The 21,936-nt window shown below is 31.8% G+C and overlaps 1 protein-coding gene across 8 annotated transcripts in view; it reads right to left on the reverse strand.

Moving 5' to 3' along the window:
• Positions 1-3,537: 3,537 nt before the first annotated feature.
• Positions 3,538-21,936, reverse strand: part of LOC110653051 (receptor like protein 21) — a 39,973-nt gene continuing 21,574 nt past the window's right edge. For 2 of the 8 annotated variants that reach the window (XM_058148806.1, XM_058148810.1), the window contains 5 exons: positions 21,297-21,434; positions 20,480-20,554; positions 18,729-18,803; positions 8,050-8,121; positions 3,538-5,782 (listed from right to left, as the gene is read on the reverse strand). In XM_058148806.1, the coding sequence (XP_058004789.1) occupies positions 3,672-5,782; positions 8,050-8,121; positions 18,729-18,803; positions 20,480-20,554; positions 21,297-21,434 (2,471 nt within the window). In that variant the 3' untranslated portion in view covers positions 3,538-3,671. The remainder of the gene's footprint in view (positions 5,783-8,049; positions 8,122-18,728; positions 18,804-20,479; positions 20,555-21,296; positions 21,435-21,936) is intronic. The other 6 variants (XM_058148807.1, XM_058148808.1, XM_058148811.1 and 3 more) reach the window with 5 other exon arrangements.

Below are 21,936 nucleotides of genomic sequence, written 5' to 3' on the forward strand. Positions count from 1 at the left end.
AAAGTAGTGTTCAATATTTTTTTTATTTTTAATTATTTTATTTTATATTTTAAATAAAATATAAATATTATTTTAATAAATAAAATTATAATATTTTTATTATAAATATTATTTTTTAATTTAAAATTAAATTAAAATTTAATAAAATAAATAATTAAAATTAAAAAAATAAATAATTAAAAATTAAGAAAAATTAGGCATTATTATAAATTGCGTTTAATTTTTTTTAAAATTTTTAATTATTTTATTTTATATTTTAAATAAATTAAAAATATTATTTTAATAAATAAAATTTAAAAATAATAAATAATTAAAAAAATTTAAGGAAAGTTAAACACTTTTTTTAAATTATTTAAATATAATTAAAATTTTAAAAAAGCGTTTCAACTTTTTTTAAATTTTTTAATTATTTATTTTTTTATTTTTAATTTTTAATTTTATTAAATTTTAATTTAATTTTAAATTAAAAAATAATATTTATAATAAAAATATTATAATATATAATATTAAATATTATAATTTTATTTATTAAAATAATATTTATACTTTATTTAAAATATAAAATAAAATAATTAAAATTTAAAAAAAAAAATAGATACTACTTATAATAGTGTTTAATTTTTAAATTTTTTTTAATTAATTTTTTATTATTTAAAAAAAAATTAGATTCTATTTTAAATAGTATTCAGCTTTCCTTTAAAATTTTTGATATAAATATTATTTTAAATAATATTTAAATTTTAAAAATATTATTATAATTAACGTTTAACACTTAATTTATTTAATTTAACATAATTTATTTTTTTTTAATAATTAATTTCAAATTATTTTTTTTATAAAATTTTGTTTTTATTATACTTTTTTAGTGAAAAACCCAAGATGCAAGGGGATCCTCGGATTGGGAGTTGACAAAAGGCAGTGGCGCCTGCCATCGCTAGGAGAAAGAGCCACACTTTCTTCGCGGCCAGCATCTACAACGTCCACCTCACCAATCTGTACAATCTCATTAATAGGACAACTATTACATTGGGACGATGACTCAAGGACTTGATTCTATTGGAGATCCAACTCAACGTGACTTTTCAAGCCGCATATTTAGAGAGCAAATTAAAAAAATGTAATAAAGTTTTTTTTTTTTCAGATAAGAAAAATATTTTATTAATAAATTTTAGGAGAAATTTAACATGTATTATCCAATTATTATATATAACTAAGACAGCCAACTTTTTCACTGTTCCTAAAAAACAGTGAATTTTTTTATTTTTTATATTATTTTTTAAAAACAGCCAGCCAACCTTTTATTGTTCCTAAGGAACAGTGAATTTTTTTATTTTTTATATTATTTTTTAAAACAGCGAACTTTTTCACTGTTCCTAAAGAGCAGTGAATTTTTTTTATTTTTTATATTATTTTTTTAATTATTTAATTTAGTAGGAACAGTAAATTATTTTTTTATTATTTTTATATTATTTTCTTTTTAATTATTTTTTCAATTATTTAACAGTGTATTTTTTTATGATTTTTTATATTATTTTTCAATTATTTAATTTAATAGGAACAGTGAATTATTTTTTTTATTATTTGTTATATTATTTTCTTTTTAATTATTTTTTCAATTATTTAATTTAATAGGAACAGTGAATTATTTTTTTATTATTTTTATATTATTTTCTTTTTAATTATTTTTTCAATTATTAAATTTAATAGGAATAGTGAATTATTTTTTTATTATTTTTATATTATTTTCTTTTTAATTATTGTTTCAATTATTAAATTTATTTTTTATTATTTTTTATTATTTTTTATATTATTTTCTTTTTTTATTATTTTTCAATTATTTAATCAGGAACAGTGAATTATTTTTTTATTATTTTTTATATTATTTTCTTTTTAATTATTTTTCCAATTATTTAATTATTAAATTTATTTTAATCATTATTATCTTTATTTAACTAATATTAAAATAATTTATTTTATGATAAAATGAATTTTATTTTCTAATTTAATGTTATATTAAATAAATATAAGACCTTCACATAAATATAAAAAAATATAATAATAATAAATTATTTATTTATTTTAATAATATTTATTATGCTTTTTAAATTTTTTTTCTCTATAAACACTACTTGAAAAGTGCAAGATTTTGATTATTATTATTATTATTATTATTATTATTATTATTATTATTATTATTATTATTATTATTATCTAAAAAATATTAAAAAATATATATGTCTATAGACTTTTTTTATAACATTTATTTAGAGTTTTTTTTTAGAATAACATATATTTAGAGTTGTTAATCTATTAAATTGTTCAAATTTAATTTATAAGTAATAAATATTTAAATTTACTTTGCTCTTAAAATCTAATTTAATTACAATACATTTAACTTAATTTTTAATAACTAAAAATTTTAAAAAACAATGTTAATATATTTTACTTTTAAATACTTGATCAATTACCAAAAAAATAATGTTATGCTTTTTTTAGATGGATTAATCAATTTACTTTTTTAACAAATGTTATTATTATCTTCTTTTATTACTAGACTCTATGGTTAAATATTTTCTATTATCAAACTATACTTTATTCAATTTATTACAATAAGTAAACATAAAATAATATATTATTAATATTAATTGGTCTTAAATTATAATATGCATAAATAACCAATACATAATATATGTAATGATTCAATTTTAATTTTATTTAAATTTATATTAAATATTATTAACTATCAATAGATAATAATTTTATTTACAAGATATAAATGTAATATTTTATATTATTATAAAACAAAATTTAATATATTTTTAATATAAATATTTTATTTATTAATTACATTAATATAATAAAATAAAATAAAATAAAATAAAATATCCGCAGCATCACGCGGAGGGGTTTTTATGCTTGTATAATCTAAATGCAACTCTGGAGGGAACAAAATTACAAGCCTAGAACCAAAGGGATACAATAAATAAATAAAAGACGCTCAGTCTCAAGGAAGCATGTTGAAAACACACACATCCAACCATTTCAAGCATTTCTTTATTTTTCTTACATCGAGGTTTAAAAGTTTCTTTTAAAAAAATATTTGTGATTTATAAATAATATTAAATAAATAAATAAGATTTAAACTACAGTAGTTTAATAATAATAATAATAATAATAATAATAATAATACGTTATAATTTTAGAATGTGGCCAATTTTTTACAATTTGGATTTAGGCCTTGGAAAATCAATTCCCTTTCCACTGGCTGTTTCTGCCGTTAGATGTAGCTGTTTAATTCTACATAAAACATACTTTACGTACTTTCATTTTCATGTTTATTTACTAGTAATAAGGAAAGGCCTACTTTAGTGCCTTAATATTATTATAGAAAATTTAATATTTTAAATAATGAGAAAGAAATATTATATGAAGATGATAACAATTAATAAAAAAAACACAGCTGAATTAATATAATAAAAATATAAAAGTAAATTTAAAGAGCACGTTAAAATGATGCTGACGCATCTTACATCTTGCTTTTGGCAATGGAAATGAAATCAAATTTCAATTATTACAATGACTAACACAGACCAATAATATTCGTATCAATGGAGCTCCATGTTCTTCAAGCACTAGCACAAGCCTACATTTTTGCATAGACACTAGACATATTATTGGTTGAGCCAAACTGAAATTGAATTAATACAAATATCAACCAAGTTAAACCATAACATGCACCAATGCTTGTTGATGCAGAGGATTGCTACCAACACCAATAGAATTGTGACGTAGGATCCACAGAAACTCCAATAGAACCACTCCATATCAATACCACCTTCATCTTCCTCTTCTACATCAATAGATGGTGATGGTGGTGGAGTTTCATCAGTACTGCAGCTCCGATGAATGAGTGGTCCGCAAAGGCCGGGGTTACCTTTGTAACTATTTTCATCAAAAGTCCCAAATTGCCCTTTATCAAGAACTCTACCAGAGAAATTGTTGTATGAAACATTAAAAGTTTCCAAAAAGGTCAACATAACTAGTTCACTAGGAATTTCACCATTCAAACTGTTGTTGCCAAGATCTAGGCTCTCTAAATTCCTTAAATTTGAAAAACTGACTGGTATAGATCCTGTTAAGTGATTGTTAGACAAATTCAATGACCGAATTCCATGCAGGTCTCCAATTTCTTGAGGAACTCTACCACTTAACTCATTGCATGATAAATCTATTCCTGCCATCAAGTTGATAATATCACCCCTATAAGAGTTGTATCTATATTTCATTGCAATTTCCACTTCCACATATTCTGAAGAATACCCAGGCACACAAGGCAGATACCGGTAAATAGTACCATCTCTTGGAGCACAAAAGATCTCAAGTGGTTCATTCATAGAGTATAAATAATTGACTCCCATCATTCTAAATGATATATTATTCCCAAAAGATATATTATTAAAACATGAAGGTATGGAACCTGAAAGTAAATTACTTGAAAGATCCATGATACTCACATTTCTTGATTCACACAGCTGATTAGGAATACTGCCATGCAATTCATTACCTCCCAATAAAAGCACACGCAATTGGGAGAGCTGACTGATCCAAGATGGAATATTTCCAGAAAAACTATTATCTGTCAGATCAAGTGCCACTAAATTAGGACTTCTAAGAAGCACATGGGGTATGGATCCATTTAGACTGTTCTTTTGTAAAAACAGGAAGCTCAATGATGAAGCATTGAAACAAGAAGGCATAGGCCCATATAACCTATTTTCTGAGAGGTCTAAAAATTCAAGACTACTCATATTACATAGTTGTCTGGGAAATGGACCTGATACCTTATTATTGGATATGTCCAAAAAAGATAGGGAGGATCTGTCCAAGAAGTCTACGCCTATCATCGCACTGAAGTTGTTGTTTTTCATATCTAATGTCGTCAAGCTTCTCAAGTTCATATTTTGAGGAAAAATGTTCCCCTGAAGATTATTGTTTGACAGAATCAGTGTACAATCAAAGGTACAATTTGCAAACAAACTTCCTGGCAACTCTCCTGAGAATTTATTATGCGATAAATCCAGAGCATATAGTTCTTGTATCTCACTAATTGAAGAAGGAACATTACCGTTGAAATTATTTCTTGACATGTTTATATGGAGTAGATTTGAGAGGACCAAACCAAACTCCTTAGGCAGCACACCAGTGATGTTGTTGCTCGAAATATCAAACATATGCAAATCATGCTTGTAATTTGGTAGATGAAAAGTTCCCGTAAATGAGTTGTTCATCAAATTCATAACTTGTAACTTGGAGTTATTTCGTAAGATCCAAGAGGGGAACATCCCAAACAACATATTGTGAGAGAGATCAATGAAGCGTATGTCATTTTGGTAGAGAAGAAAGCTAGGAATTGCTCTAGTTCTCACATTTAAGTTGCAATTCGACAAGTCAATGTACTTGAGTTGAAATGTAGGAAACCATGTAGGATGTTCTGTTTCCAATTCTAACCTCGTACTTCCCGAAGAGAGTAGAAATACTTCAAGCTTAGAGTGGTTAGCCAAAGCGCTAAATGAGAATAAGCCTTCAAACTCATTACCAGAAAGTAGCAAATACTTGAGGGATGTGAGTTTAGAAACAACAGATTGAAAGTTGCCACTCAACTGATTGAATGACAGATCAAGAACTTGGAGGTTGGTCAAGTTGCCAATACATTCCGGAAGAGGACCAGAAAATTGATTTCCTCCGAGACCCAACTCAATGAGACTTTTGAATTTGCATAATCCTACAATAGGAAAATATTAAGCCAATAAAATGTTGGAATATTAAGTCAATTTTGCGAATCAACCATAATTTTTCAATAGTACGGATAAATTTTATTATGTCAGAATGTAGGATTTTTTTTTTTTTGCTAAATTAATCAGTTTGGTACCCAGAATATGTTTAACTAGACGTTAGCTTGTATAATGCGTGGATTAATATTATTTTATAAATGATATCATTGAAAATATATTTAAATATTTTTATATAATTTTTAATTTTTACGCATATATAACCTAAAAAAACTATTTTCGTAAAAAATAAATATAATTTTCACCATTTACTAATTATGATAAAAAGCATGCATTATTTTTTTTTATAAATGTTTCTTTTTAAATTAATATTTTTATTGCTTAATTATTACAAAAATTAATAAAATTTCTTCAAGAAAAATATTTTATTAACTATTAAATTAAAATAAATGAAAGTAATATATTTATTTATTAATTGATATAGTTATATAAGTTTTATAAATGGATTAAAATTGTTAACAATATTAATAGTTTAATTAAATTAATATTGATAAAATTAAAAGAAAATAAAAAATTTTAATTAATCAATTTGGTAACCCAGAATATATTTAACTAGATGCTAGCCCATATAATGTGCAGATTAATCTTATTTTTTTAAATGATATCATTAATTGAAAACATATTTAATATTTAGTTGTGTATTTTTTTTAATTCACCTAGCTAATTATAGATTAAGTGTTTATTTTTATATGTTCTTTTGATATATCTATTTGTTAATATTCTACCTTTCTAAGTACGTATGATATTATATTTTACATTAATAATGAAACTTTTAAACAATAAGTTTATACATAAAATTCAATAATAAAAAAAAACTATAATGTGATTATCAAATTATATAATTTTTAGTGTTATCTTTTAATTTTAAAAAGGATAAGATAATATCATAATGGAGTAAATAGTATATAATTATAATTTTCACACTTTTCATGATTTTATTATATATATTTTTAATAAAAATATTAAGAGTTTTCAAGTTTCTTTCTTCAAGTGAAAACATATTTTTATTTTAATAATTCATTTTCCTAAATTATTTCTAATGTAATTATAAAGTATTATATTCAATTTAAAAAAAAAAATTCATGAAGGTTAAGAATAATGAGGAGATTAACGGAAAGATAATAATAAAAATGACAAAAGAAAAAGAGTTTTTTGGAAAAGGGAAGGGGAAACCTGAATTTTATTTAATTATGATATGATTATTTTTTAATTTTTTTTTGAAAATATTTGTGAAGTTAATGTGAATAAAAGTTAATTAAAAAATAATTTAGTTAAATTTCAATCAAATGTCATGTATTATTACATAGTTAAATCTTTGATTCAATCCTAATAATACATAACAAGTTAGCGGTATGTGTACTTACATGTAGTTAATATTATTTAATAATTTAATTTAATTTTTATTATTTAATCAAATTATAAATATTTATTAATTTCATAACTTCTTTTTTATATTAAATTTCAAAAATTTATATTTAATAATAATCATAATAATGAAATCTTTTAGGTCACTAGAATAAAAATTTTATTTTAATTCTATTTATTTTATTATGTTAATTATGAATATTTATATATAAAAACAATATTGTAATTGCATATTTCAAGAAAGATAATAATAATCATTTATCTGATTAAAAAATAATTCTTTTTCCTTTAAATAGCTAGTATTATATCATTTAATATTGATATAAAATAACATAATTTGTTTATTTATAAATTATTATTTAATAAAAAATATAATTTACAAGTTAAATTTTGAACTGTGCTAAAAACACCAGTTAATCTATTTGTTCCTCCATCTATATATATATATATATATATATATATATATATATATATATATATATATATATATATATATATAATGCAGTAAATATAATTTGTTTATCTTTCTTATGTATCGCATATTATTAAGTTTTTAAGAATAATTATGTTAAAATATTTGCATTGTACTGTAAAATATTTCTTTAGTAATTACATAAGTATTATAGGGTTAAATTTTTAATCTATATTATTTATTGTTAATATTTTATAATTTTAATATACATTATTTTGACACACTTAAAAAATTTATGAATTCGTCAATGAGGTAAGTCAAGGTTTTTTAAGAAGAGGACCACATGATACCTCTAAAATATGGATTGGCTTATTTTGTATCCAACCAAATAAAAATAACTATTGAGATAAGATATGAAGTTACCTTTTGAGAGAGAGCCGTTGAATTGATTATAACTCAAATCCAATATTTCCAAATTTGTCAGATTACTTAATTCTGAATCATATGATAAAATAAAGAATATATATTAGAGATGAAATTATAACATAAGTCATTTATAAAAAAAATTGCAAGTTACTATTTTTGAATTTCTAGAAAAAAAGAAACTGTTTTGAAGAAATTTGATAATTTTTCAAAACCTCCGCAGCATAATGTAATATTGACTCAAAGTTCAAACAAAGTAATAAAAAAGAAATTGCCAAAATTGTAACACCCCAAATTTTATTATTTATGAGTATTTTTGATATTTTAATTTTATTTAAATTTTAGGAATTTTTTTGAGATTTTTCGGATTTTAAAAATCGGGTTCGATTTTCCGAAAATATAAACTTTGATGATTTTTAAAAATTAATTTAAAGACCACGTGGCAAAACTAAAAATATATTTGGAGTCTACGTATTTTTCTGAGTTTTACGAAATTTTTTTCGAAATTTTTGGACCTCGTTTTCGGTCCCAAGGCAGAGTAAAAATTCAAAATTTTATATTTCGAATCGAACCGGCCGAATCGAACCGGACCGATCGACCGGTCGAATCGAACCGCCCTTTCCTTTTTCTTCTCCGCGCGTCGTCCCTCTCTTTTCTCTTTCTTTTCTCTCCTCCTCCTCGCGCTGCGTCGCTCCATTTCTCCGCCAAATCCGCCGATCCGCCACCGATTGGACCGGTCTTGTGTCTAAAATCATCTACTCGGCGAGCTTTCCATAGATACCAAGAACGCCGAAATCCATCGAGCGGTTTGTCCGATTTTTGCTCGGGAAGATTTTAGCCCATTTCAACTTTTGGGCTAGATTTCTGAAAACCGTGAATCCACGAGAAAACCGAGGCCACCAAAGACGCTCCATTCACGAGAGCTTCGCAACGACATAAATTTCGAATTTTTCCGACACCGCTTTTCGATGGGTCCCACGAATTTCGCAGTTGTAATTTCGAGCATTAAATGAGCTTAGAAAATTATGAAAAATTTATGTGCTAACCACCGTGTTATGGGCTTCGTGTAGGTATCCTCGATTCGCGGAAATTCGACAGTTGACCAGGTCTGCAAATTTCGGGCCAGACAGACCCGTGACCGGAAAAGTCTCAGAATTGGGCCAAGGTTTTGGCTAGCCCCATTGTCGACGCCCCGAGCGTTCTCAAGTCGGAATCGGCAAAGGTAAACCCGAACCTTGCTTTTTCATAATTTTCTAGTGCTTAAATAGGATTAAAAATCCATAAAATATTCGTGGTAGCTTAGAAAATTACGATTCTTTTGCAATAGCTTAGAAATATTGCTAAGGACATGGGGCAAAGTTTTATTATTTTTAGAGCTTGTTTGGTGATTTTTTGCAAATTTTTTCAATATTAATGACTAATTTGAAATTTTGCGTTTTGTGATGGATGATTGATTTGTTGGGCCCAGGAGGGGCTGTGTGATATGATTGATCTGTTGATGGATGGATTGTGAGTATAGAAGTGCGGTTTTCGCCCTTTTGAAGGTTTGTTAGGTAATAGGTATAGCGGAGACTCTGGGATTTTCGCACGACTTAGACGTAATTGGTCTTTTTCTTTATTTGTATTGAGTCGATTGTATTAAATAAATGTAATATGATTGTCGTGAGCCGACCTTCTTCCTACGCCCAGCCGCCACAGTAATTTTTCGTCAAGTCTGTGAGTATAATATTAATTTTAATTGTAATTTCGATATTATTATATGTTCATGCATGCCCATGCATCACTTATATGCATATATTTATGTAGTTAAACCTAGGCACGATTTATGTTGCATTCATAATCGTTGATGTACCATGGATGTTGTTGTGGTAATTTGGAGGCAGCGTGCGTTGGCGTGCGTGTGATGTGGTGTGGACTATGGATAGGACGGGGTAGTCACGGCTTGAGTAATTCGCTGGGACCCGTTCCTTCGAGGGGTAGTCACGGCTTGAGTAATTCGCTGGGACCCTCGATTTGGTTATTAAGTGGAAGTCCGAGCTTGAGTAATTCGCTGGCACCAGGTTGGATTTAAGAGAGCTGTATAGGGGATCAGCTCCCATATGTTATGATTGATACTACAGGGTGTGTGAGTGCTCCAAATTACCTTTTTGATGTTATGATGTGAAAATGTTGTTGATGTTGCATTTCACTATACAGTAGCATTAGTTCTAGATAGTTATAGAGATTATGGTTAAAATTGATATTTTACTCTCCGAGTCGAACGCTCACTGCTTCAAAAATTTTACAGAGCCAGGAGGATATTTATTCTGGGTTAACCTGCTTTTATACTTCGCAGGTTGTTTATTGATATTTGTGTAATTTTATTTACTCCTAGAATTTCCGCATGTGTTAGCAGTAATTATTTGAATTTGGTCTGTAATATTATTATCATGTTGGACCTGTAAACTTAATATTCTATGTCTGTTTGATGGATTGGATGAGGGAGCTGAGCTCCCATTTCTTTTATGATGCTATGAGTATGTGGAGGGTGAGCTGAGCTCCCCAATTGAGTATTATTATGTTTACAGGTCGGGTGAGTCGAAAACTCCCCGTTGGAAAGTCCATTTTATGGCCGGACTCTGTCCGTTTGTTTTCTTGATATTGGGCCCAAATGGGCCTTAGAGTTGGGTTAATGAATAGTTAGGCTTACTACGGGCCTTGGGGGCTTTAGGCTGGCCCAGGTCCTAGTGCCGGTCCGGCCCATAGGTTGGGTCGTGATAGATGTGGTATCAGAGCTTAGGCTCCAGATTCTTAGGGAATGTTGTCTAAAGTGTTGGGAAAAGTCTAATAGGAGTCACATGCGGAAAAATAGGGTCCATATTCGTCTTGCATTGTCGTCTTTGCTTCTAGTTTCTGCTTCATATATTGTGTGTAAATATGAGTCTATAGAGCTGTGCAATGAGCAGTTTTGAATTTTGTGGGCTAATGCTGCTGAATTTCAGGAAAATGCGTAGAAGCAGGAGAGCTGCCACTGCACGTAACAGATGTGCTCGACGAGGTGTCGACAGATGAGGATGGCGCCGCCCGAGGAGGCGGGGTAGGAGGCCTAGAGCTGCTCAAGTAGAGGAGCAGCTACCCATAGTTCAGGAACAGTCTTTCATGGCACAGGGTCCCATGGACCCCATGGCAGCTACTCTAGCTGGTCTGCAGAGAACCATCGACATGATGGCGCAATATATGGTACACCCTCCACAGCAGCAGCAGTCCACCGCACCAAGAGGGGAACCTTATAAACAGATAATTAATTTCAAGAAGTTGGTGCCTGGTACCTATGATGTGTCAGACGATGCATATCGGTTTTTGGATTCCTGCAGACAGGCAGGAACAGAATTACAGTTGACTGATAGAAGATTGATAGAATGTATGCAGCACGTCATGGGGCCCATGCCTAGGCAATGGATGAATGACTACGTGTTACCCCGGATGGAGGGTTTGACATGGGCTCAGTTTGTGGAACTTTTTATCAATCGGTTTGTGCCAGAAAGCTTCAGAGATCAGAAGCAGTGGGCCTTTGAGGCCTTAAGACAGAATGGCGTGCAGTAGATGAATATGCTCTGCATTTCGGAATTGAGCAGATATGCCCCTACAGCAGATCTCTGAGACTATGAAGGTGAAAAGATTCCTAAAGGGGCTTGACAGGAGGTATGCGAACCTGGCCATGATGTCGGATCAGTCTTTTGATGTGGTGGTTGATCGAGCCAGACAGATTGAGATTAGCTATGCTGTGGATGACAGCGGAAGAGCAAAGAAAAACAGAGCAGAGGGTTCCTCAGGTGTCCCTTCCATGGGTACTCCGGACAGTGGTGGCCAGGGTAATTACAGAGGAAAGGGTAGGAGCAAGAGAAGTGGTTTCAGACACAGACCACGAGGATTCGCAGTGCGGATCCAGCAGTGGTCACGATCGGTACAGCAGCCTGGTCCTGGTTCAGGATCCTCCTTGGCACCTTGTGCACACTGTGGAAGAGGACATTCAGGACCTTGATTGATTGGATCAGGAGTATGCTTGTGTGTGGCCAACCAGGTCACTTTGCTAGAGAATGCCCCATGTTCAGCGAGCCACAGATGGGGTCACAGGGTTCTGTTGCGAATGTTCCTCGACAGTTGTATCCGGGCGCTTCCAACATGGCAGGCAGTCAGTTCAGTGGCCAACAGGGCCGAGGACAAGGGGGACGTGGATTTGGAGGCAGATCAGGAGGTAGAAGTCAGTATCAGGGTTCTGCCACTCAGGGTAGGGGTCAAGCTCGGGTTTTCACCCTGACCCACCAGGATGCTCAAGCTTCAAATGCAGTTGTGGCAGGTATTCTTCTGGTCTGTTCTTATGAGGCTCGTGTTTTGATAGATCCGGGTGCTACGCACTCATTTGTCTCCCCTGTGTTTGCCATGAGGTTGGGTAGAAACCCTACAACTTTAGAGTGCCCTTTGTCAGTAGCTACCCCACTTAGTGACAACATAGATGTAGATATGGTTTTTCCGGGTAGCCCAGTAGTAGTGGATGGAAAGATCCTCCCAGCAGACTTGGTCCCTCTACCAGTAATGGACTTCGATGTAATTTTGGGGATGGATTGGTTGGCAACTCATTATGCCACCTTAGACTGCAGGAACAAAAAGGTGTATTTCCACATACCTGGTGTGGAAGAGTTTAGCTTTGATGGTGACAGGAGCATGGCTCCATATAATTTGGTGTCAGCAATTAGTGTTAGAAAAATGTTGAGGCGTGGATGCCAAGGGTATTTGGCATTGGTGAGAGATACATCTGTAGAAGGTGTCAGCATGGAAAATGTTCCTGTTGTCAGAGAATTTATGGATGTCTTCCCAGAGGAGCTTCCAGGGTTGCCACGAGGAAGGGAAATAGAGTTTTGCATCGATGTTGTGCCGGGTACAAACCCCATATCGATGCCACCTTACAGGATGGCACCAGCAGAATTGAAAGAGCTGAAGGAGCAACTACAGGAGCTCTTGGACAAGGGTTTCATACGTCCGAGCACTTCACCCTGGGGTGCTCCTGTTTTATTTGTGAGAAAGAAGGATGGGTCATTGAGGTTGTGTATCGACTATAGACAGCTGAACAAGGTGACTGTGAAGAACAAGTATCCACTTCCTCGGATCGATGATTTGTTTGATCAGCTCCAAGGAGCTAGATTCTTTTCCAAGATAGACCTGCGGTCAGGCTACCATCAATTGAGAATCAGGAATGAGGACGTGTCCAAAACGGCTTTCAGGACAAGATATGGTCATTATGAGTTCTTGGTGATGTCTTTTGGACTCACTAATGCACCAAAGAAATTTCATGGACTTGATGAACAGGGTGTTCAAGCCATTTTTGGACCGTTTTGTCATCGTATTCATAGATGACATTTTGGTGTACTCTCGGACTGAGGAAGAACACGTGTGGCACTTGAGGATGGTGTTACAGACTTTGAGGGAGCACCAGCTATATGCCAAATTTTCAAAATGTGAATTTTGGCTAGAAAGCATCTCATTCTTGGGACACGTGGTTTCTAGTGATGGCATTCAAGTGGATCCCAAGAAAATTGAAGTCAGAATCGATTGGCTTAGGCCTACAAATACCACTGAGGTGCGAAGTTTTCTGGGTTTAGCTGGCTACTACAGGCGTTTTGTACAAGATTTCTCCAGGATAGCGGCTCCCCTAACTAAGTTGACCAGGAAGAATGTTCCATTCATTTGGACAGATGACTGTGAGGTGAGTTTCCAGAAGCTTAAGGAGTGTCTAACCACGGCCCCTGTGTTGACACTACCTGTGAGTGGTGAAGGATACACCGTGTATTGTGACGCCTCCAGAGTTGGCCTAGGGTGTGTGTTGATGCAGAATGGAAAGGTAGTGGCTTATGCTTCAAGACAGCTGAAGAGGCATGAGCAGAACTACCCCACCCATGATTTGGAAATGGCGGCTGTAATCTTTGCACTGAAAATCTGGAGACACTACCTGTATGGCGAAGTGTGCGAGATATACACCGACCACAAGAGTTTAAAGTACATCTTCCAACAGAGGGACTTGAACTTGAGACAGAGGAGATGGATGGAGCTTCTGAAAGACTATGATTGCACCATCCAGTACCACCCTGGGAAGGCCAATGTTGTAGCAGATGCCTTGAGCAGAAAATCTTCTGGCAGTTTGGCGCACATTTCAGTAGAGAAGAGACCATTGATTCAGGAGGTACATGAGTTGATGGATCAAGGTTTAATCCTAGATCTTTCAGATGAGGGGGTATTGTTGGCTCACTTTTCAGTGAGGCCAGACTTGAAGGACAGAGTTAGAGTTTCCCAGCACAGAGACCAACAATTGATGAAGATTATAGAGAGAGTACAGCAAGGTGAAGGTGGTGAGTTTGGATTTGCCAATGATGGCGCCCTAGTGCAAGGTTCTAGGATATGTGTGCCCGATGTGGACAACCTCAGGAATGAAATCATGCAAGAGGCACACTATACATCAGACAAGATTCCACCTGTGTTCCACCAAGATGTACCATGATGTGAAAGATAGCTACCGGTGGAATGGCATGAAGAGAGACATAGCGGACTTTGTGTCCAAGTGCTTGACTTGTCGAAGGTGAAGTTTGAACACGAGAGACCGTCGGTGAAGCTGCAAGAGCTCCCTATCCCGAGAATGGAAGTGGGAAATGATCACTATGGATTTTGTGGATGGGTTGCCTCGTACCACGCGAGGATATGATTCGATATGGGTAATTGTAGACCGCTTGACCAAATCAGCTCACTTCTTACTCAGAAGACTACATACTACGGGCACAAGATGCCCTACTCTACATTCGAGAAATAGTCGATTGCATGGAGTTCCAGCTTCCATAATATCCGGCAGAGGGCCTGATTCACTTCTCGATTTTGGAGAAAGTTGCAGGAGGCACTTGGCACACAGCTTGAACTTCGATGACTTTCCACCCTCGCATGACGGACAAATTGAAGGACAATCCAAACATCGAAGACATGCTTCGCATGAGTGTTTTGGATTTTGGAGGTCAATGGGATGAGCAACTAGCTTTGTGGAATTTGCCTACAACAACGATTACCATTCCAAAGATAGGATGGCACCCTATGAGGCACTATATGGAAGAAAGTGTAGGTCTCCTCTGTGTTGGACGAAATGGGGAAGCGAAGGTGCATGATGTAGACCTAGTGCAAGACACTTGAGGTAGTTCCTTTAATCGTGAACGATCAAAACTTTTCAAGAGGCGTAAGAGTTATGCGGACCCTGCACGGAGGGATGTGGAGTTTGCGATGGCGACTATGTATTACTGAAGGTTTCTCCAATGAAGGGAGTCATGAGATTTGGAAAGAAGGGCAAGTTGGCACCTCGGTATATCGGACCTTTTGAGGTTACTGATAGAGCTGGAGCAGTTGCTTACCGGTTGGAGCTACCACCCAACCTTTCTCACGTTCATCCCGTGTTTCACATCTCCATGCTCAGGAAATACATTCCTGATCCTTCTCATGTACTGCAGCCGGATGTGATAGAGCTAAAAGAGAACTTGACATTTGAGTAGCAGCCAGAACCCATAGAGGACTACCAAGTGAGACAAATTGAGATCCAAACAGATCCCTATGGTTAAGGTTTTGTGGAGGAGTCAGTCAGTGGAAGAGTGCACCTGGGAGTCAGAGCGGGACATGCGTAGCAAGTACCCTTACTTGTTCAATGCATAATCATGTGTTTTATTCTGCCTTGTGTAAAAATTCGAGGACGAATTTTCTGTAAGGGGGGAAGAATGTAACACCCCAAATTTTATTATTTATGAGTATTTTTTATATTTTAATTTTATTTAAATTTTAGGAATTTTTTTGAGATTTTTCGGATTTTAAAAATCGGGTTCGATTTTCCGAAAATATAAACTTTGATGATTTTTAAAAATTAATTTAAAGACCACGTGGCAAAACTAAAAATATATTTAGAGTCTACGTATTTTTCTGAGTTTTACGGAATTTTTTTCGGAATTTTTGGACCTCGTTTCGATCCCAAGGCAGAGTAAAAATTCAAAATTTTGTATTTCGAATCGAACCGGCCGAATCGAACCGGACCGGATCGGACCGGTCGAATCGAACCGGCTTCCTTTCCTTTTTCTTCTCCCGCGCGCGTCGTCCCTCTCTTTTCTCTTTCTTTTCTCTCTCCTCCTCCGCGCTGCCGCTCCAGTTTCTCCGGCCAAATCCGGCCGATCCGGCCACCGATTGGACCGGGTCTTGTGTCTAAAATCATCTACTCAGCGAGAGCTTTCCATAGACACCAAGAACGCCGAAATCCATCGAGCGGTTTGTCCGATTTTTGCTCGGGAAGATTTTAGCCCATTTCGACTTTTGGGCTAGATTTCTCGAAAACCGTGAATCCCACGAGAAACCGAGGCCACCAAAGACGCTCCATTCGCCGAGAGCTTCGCAACGACATAAATTTCGAATTTTTCCGACACCGCTTTTGGTGGGTCCCACGAACCGCAGTTGTAATTTCGAGCATTAAATGAGCTTAGAAAATTCTGAAAAATTTATGTGCTAACCCCGTGTTATGGGCTTCGTGTAGGTATCCTCGATTCGCGGAAATTCGGCGATTGACCGGTTCGCAAATTTCGCCGCATGCACTGTGACCTAAAAGTCTCCGAATTGGGCCGAGGTTTTGGCTAGCCCCATTGTCGACGTCCCAGCGTCCTCAAGTCGGAATCGGCAAAGGTAAACCCAACCTTGCTGTTTCATAAGTTTCTACGGCTTAAATAGGCTTCAAAATCCAGACAATCTTCGTGGGAGCTTCGCAAATTACGATTCGTTGTGCAATAGCATAGTGCTATTGCTAAGGACCGGGGCAAAGTTTTATAATTTTTAGAGCTTGTTTGGGCGCTTTTGCAAAAATGATCAATAATAAGGACTAAATTGAAATTTTGCGTATTGTGATGGATGATTGATTTGATGGGTCCGGGAGGGCTGTGTGATATGATTGAACTGTTGATGTATGGATTGTGAGTATAGAAGTGCGTTTTAGCCCTTTTGCAGGTTGGGTAAGTCCTAGGTATAGGGGAGACTCTGCCGGATTTTCGACACGACTTAGGACGTAATTGGTCTTTTTCTTTATTTGTATTGAGTCAGATTGTATTAAATAAATGTAATATGATTGTCGTGAGCCGACAGCCTTCTTCTTCCTCCGCCACCGCCACACAGTAATTTGTCGTCAAGTCTGTGAGTAAAATATTAATTTTAATTATAATTTCGATATTATTATATGTTCAGCATGCCCATGCATCACTTATATGCATATATTTATGTAGTTAAACCCTAGGCACGATTTATGTTGCATTCATAACTGTTGATGTACCATGGATGTTGTTGTGGTAATTTGGAGCAGTGTGCGTGCGTTGGCGTGCGTGTGATGTGGTGTGGACTATGGATAGGACGGGGTAGTCACGGCTTGAGTAATTATTGGGACCCGTTCCTTGAGGGTAGTCACGGCTTGAGTAATTATTTGGGACCCTCGATTTGGTTATTAAGTGGAAGTCCGAGCTTGAGTAATTATTGGCACCAGTTGGATTTAAGAGAGCTGTATAGGGGATCAGCTCCCATATGTTATGATTGATACTACAGGGTGTGTGAGTGCTCCAAATTACCTTTTTGATGTTATGATGTGAAAATGTTGTTGATGTTGCATTTCACTATACAGGGCGCATTAGTTCTAGATAGTTATAGAGATTATGGTTAAAATTGATATTTTACTCTCTGAGTCGAACGCTCACTCCTGTTCAAAAATTTTTACAGGCCACAGGAGGATATTTATTCTGGGTTAACCTGCTTTTATACTTCGCAGGTTGTTTATTGATATTTGTGTAATTTTATTTACTCCTAGAATTTCCGCATGTGTTAGCAGTAATTATTTGAATTTGGTCTGTAATATTATTATCATGTTGGACCTGTAAACTTAATATTCTATATCTGTTTGATGGATTGGATGAGGGAGCTGAGCTCCCATTTCTTTTATGATGCTATGAGTATGTGGAGGGTGAGCTGAGCTCCCCAATTGAGTATTATTATGTTTACAGGTCGGGTGAGTCGAAAACTCCCCGTTGGAAAGTCCATTTTATGGCCGGACTCTGTCCGTTTGTTTTCTTGATATTGGGCCCAAATGGGCCTTAGAGTTGGGTTAATGAATAGTTAGGCTTACTACGGGTCTTGGGGGCTTTAGGCTGGCCCAGGTCCTAGTGCCGGTCCGGCCCATAGGTTGGGTCGTGATAAAAATAATATAATAATTCATACAATAATCAAATAAAAAAATAAATAGCTACTAATAAGTAAGACAGTGATGAATTCTCAAAGTCAATAAAAATTATTAAGGATATACATTATGATAAAAAAAAAAAGAAAAATTTAAGAGTTTTAATATTTTTAAAAAAATTACCTGCATGCAATTATTAGTTAAAAGACTGTTTTAAAAAGCATACTTCTGAAAGTTTTTATTCATATAAAGAAAATATTTTTAACAATGTTAATAATTATAGGTATTTAAAAAATTAAATTCATAGAAGCCAATTACAAATGTTTTCTGTAATTTTATTTTGACCTATTTTAAAAATTTTCTGAATTGAAGTGAAGCATTTTTTATATCCAAAAATAAAAATAACAAATGACATAAGATATAAAATTACCTTCAAATGAGAAGGAGTCATTGAATCGATTGTAACTTATATCCAGCATTTCCAAATTTTTTAAATTATTTAATTCTGAAACATAAAAGAAAAATAAAAAAGTATACATTAGAAATGAAAATTGCAAGTTATCTACAAAAGATTGCAAGTTACTGTTTTAAATTATAACTTGTAAATTCTTCAAATTTGATAATTTCATACTATAGAGTTTCAGTTATACATGTCACTCTATACAGTTTTACTCATTAATTTTAAGTAGATGGAATTAAGTGGAAAAATTATATTTGGGTGACTAAATTCCACCAAATTGAAGTTTAACATGAAGTTTAATAATCATTAAAATAAGTACTAATGATTAAAAAAAGTAATTTTTTTTGTCAAATTACAATTTAATCTAATAGTTTTATTTGAATTAATTGTATCATATTTAACTTACATTTATATGTCATTAAAAAAGAAAAAAAAAATATGAAATTTACAATGTACGTAATCTGTGTAATAAATCTTAAAAAAATGGTTTAAACATGAAGATCATTTTTTTTTTTACACGTGATCTTATAAAACTATCAAAAAAATTTTTAAAATCCATTTATTTTTATAAAAATAATTAATTTATAAATGTAACTATAATTCACCCAAATCTAAAGTTTGCCTTATATTGGATTTCAATTTTTCAAGCAGCTTAATTTTTCAAGTTTACCACTTACATATAAGGATTTCAATTTTTCAAGTTGATTAATTTTGAACATAGAGTAAATAAAAAATTAAATTAAATCAAACAATAGAGTGCAAGATAATTGGATGCTCTGAGAGAATGAATGTGAAGAAAACAATTCCAAGAATAAAACATACCTTTGGTAAATATATTATTTTATTACATTATATATCATTTTAATATCTAAATATATTATTTTGATATTATTTATTATTTTAATATTATGTATAAAATTATATTAAAAAAGTGTTATTAAAAGCCTAAATTTATTATAGTGAGTACTTCCTCTGTTAAGAGTCATCAAATAATTTTGGCCAAAATAAGCAAATAATAAATTGAAGTAAAATCTGAAAATACTCTTTCTCGGGAGAAAATAAAACAAATAAACAAATAAAGTATGCGTAAGTTGTAAGTAAGCATCCACAAGTTTTATTTCTTAGGGGCAGTGTAGAATATTTATTTTTTTATAATTAATTTTAAATGAGATTTGAATTTGAGGCTTAAAGATAATTATAATACTACAAAATTAAATTTTATTAATTAAAAAAAGAAAAAAATATACTAAAATACATTGTGATTTAATGTTTGTTTAATATTTTTTAATATTAAGATTTTTAATATTTTTAAAAATAAAAATTAAGATTTTTAATATTTTTTTTTTAAATTTACCTCTATGCAGTTATTAGTTAAAGGGTGATTTACAAACCATACTGCTGAAATTTTTTATTTTTATAAAGAAAATATATTTAAATGTTAATAATTATACGTATTCAAAAGATTAAATTCATAGAGGTCAATTATATATATTTTCTTTATTAATTACATAAAGTATTGCATAGTTAAATTTTTAATCGATTTTATTTATTGTTAACATTTTATAATTTCAATATTATTTTAACTCACTTTGAAAATTTTTTGAATTCGTCACTCAAGTCAAGCATTTTTTAGAAGGGGGCACATGGCAGCCCTAAAAGATAAATTGGGTTATTTTATATCTACCAATATAAATAACAAATGAGATGGGATATGAAGTTACCTTCAAGTGAGAGGGAACCGTTGAATCCATTGAAACTTATATCCAGTGTTTCCAAATTTTTCATATTATTTAATTCTGAATCACGTGTAGTTGTGAAAGTAACAACAAAAAGATATATATTAGAGATGAAATTATAATAAGTCATCTACAAAATATTGTAAGTTTCTATTTTTAAATTTCTCTTAAAAAACTATTTTAGAAGTGATCTAAAACTTAAATTCTTCAAATTTGATAATTTTAAAGCATACAGTTTCAATTACTATTCACTTTATATAGTTTTGTTCATTCATTTTATGCAGCTGAAATTAAGTGAAGAACTATATTTTCGTGACTGAATTCTATCAAATTTAAGTTCAATAAGAAGTTCAATTATCATCAAAATAAGGCCTAATGATTAAAAAAAAACTCAAACTTTTTTCTTAAAATTACAATTTTATCTAAATTATATCATATTTAACTTAAAATTATATGTCATTAAAAAAAGAAAAGATAAAAAACTTACAATATACATAATCTATGTAATAAATCTTAAAACAATTGCTTAAACATGTAGATTTTTTTTTTTTTTTATATGCGATATTGTAAAACTATCAAAAAAAAATTTCTAAATCCATTTATGTTTACAAAGTAATTAATTTATAAATAAATATAATTTACCCAGATTTGAAGTTCATCTTAATTTGGTAGGATGTTATTGAATCCGTTGCCACTTATATATAAGGATTTCAAGTTTTCCAAGCTACTTAATTTTGAACCAAGAGCGAAAAAATACAATAAAAAGAATTAAGCGTGAAGAAAACAATTCCAAGAATCAAACCTTGGATAGGGAAGGAACCTTCCATGTTATTCCATCCAATTTTCAAAGTCTTAAGTGATGTAAGAGCACCCAATGATGATAATATACTTTTATTGAACCAATTACTACTGATGTCCAAATCCTCTAATCTTTCAAAACCTGTACACCACATAACTTTTATGTTAATTTAGGACATAATTAATTATTAATAATGTATATTAGAGATGAAATTATAATAAGTCATCTAGAAAAAATTGTAAGATACTGTTTTTGAATTTCTCAAAATAAAAATTAATTAATTGGAATTATGTAAGACTAACTACCTATATGAAAATTAATATTTTTGTGACTAAACTGCATCAAATTGAAGTTCAACGTGAATTCAATTATCATTAAAGCAATGCTTAATGAGTAAAAAAAGTCATTTTTTTCCTTGAAATTACAATTTAATCTAACAGTCTTAATTTTCATAATATACCAACTTATATTTCATGTTAGATTTCTTATGAAAGTTCTGTTATAACTAAATGACATTAATTATTTGCAAGAAAAGCATGTTTTAGTGTTAAATTGTAACCAATTGAAATTTTATATCAATAATAAAAATTATAAATTTTAATATTAATTTCTACTGCTGCACTATTTAATAAAATTATGATTC

This window comes from Hevea brasiliensis, chromosome 6 (genome assembly GCF_030052815.1).
Source record: "Hevea brasiliensis isolate MT/VB/25A 57/8 chromosome 6, ASM3005281v1, whole genome shotgun sequence".
NCBI classification, from domain to species: Eukaryota; Viridiplantae; Streptophyta; class Magnoliopsida; order Malpighiales; family Euphorbiaceae; genus Hevea; species Hevea brasiliensis.